The 6,000-nt window shown below is 42.9% G+C and overlaps 1 protein-coding gene across 1 annotated transcript in view; it reads left to right on the plus strand.

The window, feature by feature from the left end:
* Positions 1-5,050, plus strand: part of Psma8 (proteasome 20S subunit alpha 8) — a 44,810-nt gene extending 39,760 nt beyond the window's left edge. Inside the window, exons 5-7 of the mRNA XM_051163970.1 lie at positions 745-864; positions 1,077-1,139; positions 4,955-5,050. Of these exons, the coding sequence (XP_051019927.1) occupies positions 745-864; positions 1,077-1,139; positions 4,955-5,050 (279 nt within the window). The remainder of the gene's footprint in view (positions 1-744; positions 865-1,076; positions 1,140-4,954) is intronic.
* Positions 5,051-6,000: the final 950 nt, after the last annotated feature.

Below are 6,000 nucleotides of genomic sequence, written 5' to 3' on the forward strand. Positions count from 1 at the left end.
GAGGCAGGGTCTCACTGTGCAGCTGAGATCACCTTGTGCATGTAGCCTAGGATAGGCTCAAACTCAAGCCATCTTGCCTCAGCTTTCTAATGATGAGTATCAGTGGTTAATATCTCGTCTCCATCCTTTTCCCCTCTCCTGCTTTCCTCTCCTCTCTCCCTTTTACTCCCTATTGTAAACTTACACCAGCTTTCCTGCCCTAGTCTTTGGAGTTTGAACTTATTCAGTCTTGTCAAGTTAGAAAGAACTTGGGAATTTACCATTAAGGTAAAAGAAAACAAGCTGGGCTTGGTGGCCCCTGAGCCCAACCACAACCACAACCACAACCACAACCCTAACCCCAACCCTAACCCTAGCCCTAAGCCTAACCCTGGCACATATCTTTAATCCCAGTACTTGGGAGGCAGAGGCAAGTGATCTCTGTGAGTTCAAGGCTATCGTGATCTACAAAGTGAGTTCCAGGACAACCAGGAAAACACGGGTTTTTGAGAAACCCTGTCTTGATAAACAAAATAAAACAAAACCCAAAAAGCAATAGAAAACACCATCTAGGGCAAAGCATTGGTAAACTTGAAGTGCTGTCACCATTATGGATTAATCACATAATAACCAATGAGCCCCTGAAATGGTGGTCAAGCCTTCAGTTTGTGATTCTATTATTCAACACTGGAGTAAACCCAAAAGACCTGAACATATATGGTAACAAACCCACTTGTATTGACAATTCTATTTTAATTTTCCTAGGCAAATGCAATAGGCCGGAGTGCTAAAACTGTCCGGGAATTTCTAGAAAAGAATTATACAGAAGATGCTATTTCGAATGACAATGAAGCTATCAAACTAGCAATAAAAGCTTTGCTCGAAGTGAGTGACCTTATAAGATGTGTTCTGAGAATCTGCTTTTGGTTTCTTTATCATTTTGTCCATTAAACACACAATTTTCAGAGGTAGATTGTTTGTTTGTCGTGTTGAAGAATCAAACCCAGGGCCACACACACATAGCAGGCACACACTCTACCACTGAGCTGTACCCGAGCCAGGGGAAGAAGTCCTTATGTATCCTTGCTCTACACTAGGTTGTCCAGTCTGGCGGAAAGAACATCGAACTGGCTGTAATAAGAAGAGATGAACCACTGAAGGTAAGTTACTGACCACAGTAGAAACATCCCGAGCAGTTTGGTAGGCGTTAAAATGCTGTTGGTCCCTGGGAATGGCCACTGCAAGCATGATGCCTCCATCGCACCACAGCGACTGCTGGCTAGGCTGAGAGTTGCTAATCTTAGAGCTTCTCGCAAGCAGGTGTTCAGCCCTGCTTTGTGATGACTTGTAGGTGATGAGAGTGTCTTACAGACTGCCCATGGCATTCGTGCCTGTAAGTAGGGACCCTGTAGTCTGCCCACCCCGAGAACAGTAACTCTGGTTACCTCCACTACATGAAGAATGCCCACTCTTTCTGATCAGGGCAGTTCCTCCTTCTGAGGATCTAACCCAAGGCCTTGTGCACTGTGAATGCTGTGCCGCTGAGCTGCACACCTCCGACCTGTGTGCTGGTTTTTTCATCTGTTGTCCCTACATTTCACTTGAAGATGCCTTGAGCCTCTTTCACATTTGAATGCTAATCTAGTATCATAGCCTTTTCATGTTTCTTGGTAACAGTCCTAACATTGTTTGTATGACTTTCTTCAGCTACTGAGTTAGACTCAGAACAACTTGTCAGGTCATTATGCCAGAGGACTCAGTGGCTAAAGAGCATTTGTTATGTGGTTTCCTGTTGTCCCTGAGGTAGAATTGTCAGCAGTCTAGCTTACCAATAGTTCTCTATATAGAATGTACAGAACCTCTCAAAACATGGGGAGCTGTACTAAAATATGCTTAGAAGATTGGTTTTATATATGTTTTCTTTTCGGGTAAGGAAAGTATTTTCAGAAAAAAAAAATTGTGCCATAGTCAGTACAGTAGAACAATGGAGGTTTGTTTTACTACTTTCCCAACAGATCGGACAAAAGGATAGGGCAGCAGCAAAGTTTCAATAAATAAGAGGAATTGGGGGGCGCGGGGCTGGAGAGATGGCTCAGTGGTTAAGGGCATTGGCTACTCTTCTAGAGGACCAGGGTTCAAATTCCAGCACCCACATGGCAACTGTAACTTAGTTACATATGCTGTAACTTAGCCTCCAGCCAATGTGCCCTGCTACCATTCATCAAGAATATATGCTCAGCTTGTGTGTATGTCTACCCCAGCAGGTACGCAGGTGACATAGCTAAAGAAGTAGGTTGTTTGACAAGATCTGACACTCTCACATAGACATATATGCAGGCAAATCTCCAATGCATATAAAATAATTTTTTAATTAAAAAAAAAAAAAGAATGGGGACAGACCTTGGAGTAGCCCCCTGCATAGCCCCACAGAAACAACAGGTGTGAACTCAGGCTATGGAGATGGGTAGTGGGCTCAGTTTTCACCTGTCTGACAAGACTTTAGGGGCAGATACACCAACAACAGCGGGCTCTGAAGCCACAAAAATTAGGATGGTTTCTTTAGCTATGACACCTGCGTACCTGCTGGGTACCATTCTTGATGAATGGTAGCAGGGCACATTGGCTGGAGGCTAAGTTACAGCACAGTTTCATATAACATTTCAGCATAGGCTGCATAGTGAGGAGAGAACTTCGGACTTAGTAGACCTTCTTTAAAATTTTTATGTGTACTGACCTGAGTCCACACTCTAGCAGGCTAATTTGTTTCATAGGATGACCTGGAGCAAACAGTCCCCACCATTAGTTTCCAGTTTTCTTGTATACAAATGAGGCTAGGAATTATTCCATCCAAGCATTGCTGGGTAGCCTACCGTGATGATACCTACCTGTCATACTAGCTAGGGAGACCAAAGCAATGGGTCACAAGCTCTAGGCAAGCCATGGGTGGCTACATAGCAAGGCATTATCCTTCTAAGGAGTGTGGGTAGGCATGGTTTTAATGCCAGCACTCAGAAGGCAGAGGCAGGCAGAGCTTTGTGAGTTCAAGGCCAGCTTAATTTACATAGTAAGTTCCAGGCCAAGTAAGTCTACATAGTTAGATGCTGACTCAAACAAAAACAAACACCACCACCCAAAACAGCTACTAGTAAATGAAATGTTAGTGTGCTACTCAGTAGATTCTCAGTGAATGGCACCCATTTCAGTGAGTATCATTAAACAAAAAGAAAAGATAAACGATGTCTGTGTGTGCTCTTATACTTAGGTAGAAAATACCAGGGTTTGGTTCTAGGCCCATGTAAGCAGGTTTCTATAATGTCTAGGAAAAGCAGCAACACCCACACAAAAATGAAAATCAAAAAGACAGTGGGGGTGGGAGAATAATAAACAGAAGGAAAAAAATGTATGACCAAGATGGAAAAAGAAGCACAGATGTTTCTTATGAGTAATGCCAACAGTTTTTAAAGGTGGAATTCAGAAAATAAGGTTTAGTAAAGCAAAATTGAAAGAAACCTTGGAGCTGCATGAAGGTTAAGGATGATAGGCATGCTCTAGAACTCTAGGCCACGCTGGAAGGAGGGAGTAACTGCCAACTGGGGGGGGGGGCAAGAGACTGCTTAGTCAGGAGCTGGAACAGTGAGCTGAGCAGCTCTAGGGGACCATGTCTCAGACTCTCCTCTCATCGCAGCGAGCCAGCTCATTATCCCTTTGACTCCATTATGAAGGACCAGGCGTGTCATGCTCAGGTCTCCTTGCCTGGTGCATGCTGTGTTCCACAACATACTGCTTACCCCTGAATCGGAGACTATAACATCATTGTAAGTGTGTCTTAGTTACGGAGGCCTTAACAGAATTATCATAAACTGGCTGGCTTAAACCATAAATATTTCTCTCAGCCCTGAAACTCCAAGATTGAGTGCCAGTACAGTCAGCTTCGTGTAAGGACTGTCTTCTCGTAGTATCCTCACAGGTGTGTACACACATGTGCATGTGCTCATGCTGTCTGCCCCCAATAATCTAGGCTAGAACTCCTGCCTCATCTCCTCACAAATACTCTTAGAACTGGAAGTAGAGGCACCAGTCTATAAAACTTAAGGCTGGTTTCCAAAAGAGTAACAGCTTGTCACCAAATGCCGAAAATACCTGAGCCTGTGGAGAAATCCGTACTCTAACCATCTCAGTAGCTGAAGTCTGTAAGAGAAGCACGTGGTAGAATGGAAGAGCGGTGCTAAGGTTATTTTTATAAAACTGTTTGTTTCTCAATTTCTCTCTTAACTCAGATATCACACAAATAACTTAGACTTTTTTATATTGGTTTAATAATAAGCTTCACAACACAATACCTGAGCTGTTATTACTGTATTATTAACCCTCTAAGCTAATCTGGTTTCCTCCCAGCATACATCTCAGAGATACCTGCACTTTGCGGCTTTCCTGCTCCAGGTCCTTCTCCTGATGGCTCCTGGGCCTCTCTCATGGCTCAGTCCCCTACTTCCTCCTCTAACTCCTCCTCCACTGGCTGGCAGGAAGTCCAGCCCTACTTTCTCCCTGCTCAGCAACTGGCTGTAAGCTGCTTTATTGGCATACCAGGGTACAATTGAGGAGCAGAATTTGTACAACATTGAGACAGGAGATTCTCAGAACAAGGATTGCAACCAAATATGGGGGGGGGGGGGTACAGAAACTAGCATTTGAATTTGCACAATAGCCTTATGCTTACAAAGAGGAGGGTCAACGAAGTTATTTACTCACAAACAAGCCTTGCACTTAGGTGTTGCAGAGTAAACAGTGCATGTGTAGGGTGTCTAAGGAAGTGTCACGCCCTGCCCTGCAATAATGATACCAGATGCCACACACCTGAAATTAACCGCATTAGTACACGCACATCATTTTGTATTTCCTGAAGTTATACAATACTGATAGAAAATATTCAAGTATTTGTATAAATGAAAAACTTGTTGATGTTTTCTTTTTTCAGATGTTTAGTGCCAAAGAAATTGAGTTGCAGGTAACTGAAATAGAAAAAGAAAAGGAGGAAGCAGAGAAGAAAAAATCAAAGAAGTCATCAACCTAACTCTTAAGATGAGAACTGGAAGCTCAAGTTTTGTGCTGATTAGAATTCCTTCCTAGGGTTTTGGAAGAAATAAGTGAATTGGAACCAACCATTGAGGTTATCTGTGTTCATCTTCAAGAATGTCAGGTTTTCAGTTGTCTCCAAATATAGGTTAATGGGAAGATTTTCTTTTAATTCCTCAGTTCCACACAAGCCTGAAGACTGTACTGTGGAACTTGCCCAGTACAATGCTTTTCTTCATACAAGCAAATTCTAGGGGGAAAAAAAAGATGATAAAAGTTAGTGACTTTTTTTAAGTCTTTATCTTCTTTACTGTTAGTTGCGAACCCAGTTGTCTCAGAATAAACTGTGCACAATACCGAGTTGCACTCTTTGATGACAGTAAGAACATCAATGTGTTGGGGAAGTTGCAATAATATGACACAATCCATATGTGCTGACTTGGGAGGCTGAGGCAGGAGGATGACAAGTTAAACAGTGTGATAGTTGCTAAGAATGTAGGGACAAGATAAGCTCAGTTTGTTAGTTTTTCGTTTTTAAGATAGAGTCTCGTGTGGCCCACGCTGGCCTCAAATACCCTTTGTAGTCAGAGGATGACCTTGACCTCCTGATTTCCTGTCTCCACTTGCAGGTGTGGTACCCCATGCCCAGTAGGCTTAGGTTTTGTCCCTATTACTATATAGTGGAAGACAAGCATCAAAGCCACAACAATTTTCATTTGGGATCGGTGTTGTGAAACTCTTTGTGTCTGTCTTCTCTTGTAATTAGAGGCTCTATAGGAGCCTTAAGGCTAGGCGCCAGATCATACTCCTTTTCTGACGGCTTGCCTGTGGTATGACTTAATAAATGTAAAGTTATTAATGTACAGACTGATTCCTTTAAAGGGCTGAGCACTGGGAGGAATGGTAAACTAATCACCCTATGTAATTACTTGTCACAAACTCAATTTA

Source organism: Acomys russatus, chromosome 20, assembly GCF_903995435.1.
Source record: "Acomys russatus chromosome 20, mAcoRus1.1, whole genome shotgun sequence".
NCBI classification, from domain to species: domain Eukaryota; kingdom Metazoa; phylum Chordata; class Mammalia; order Rodentia; family Muridae; genus Acomys; species Acomys russatus.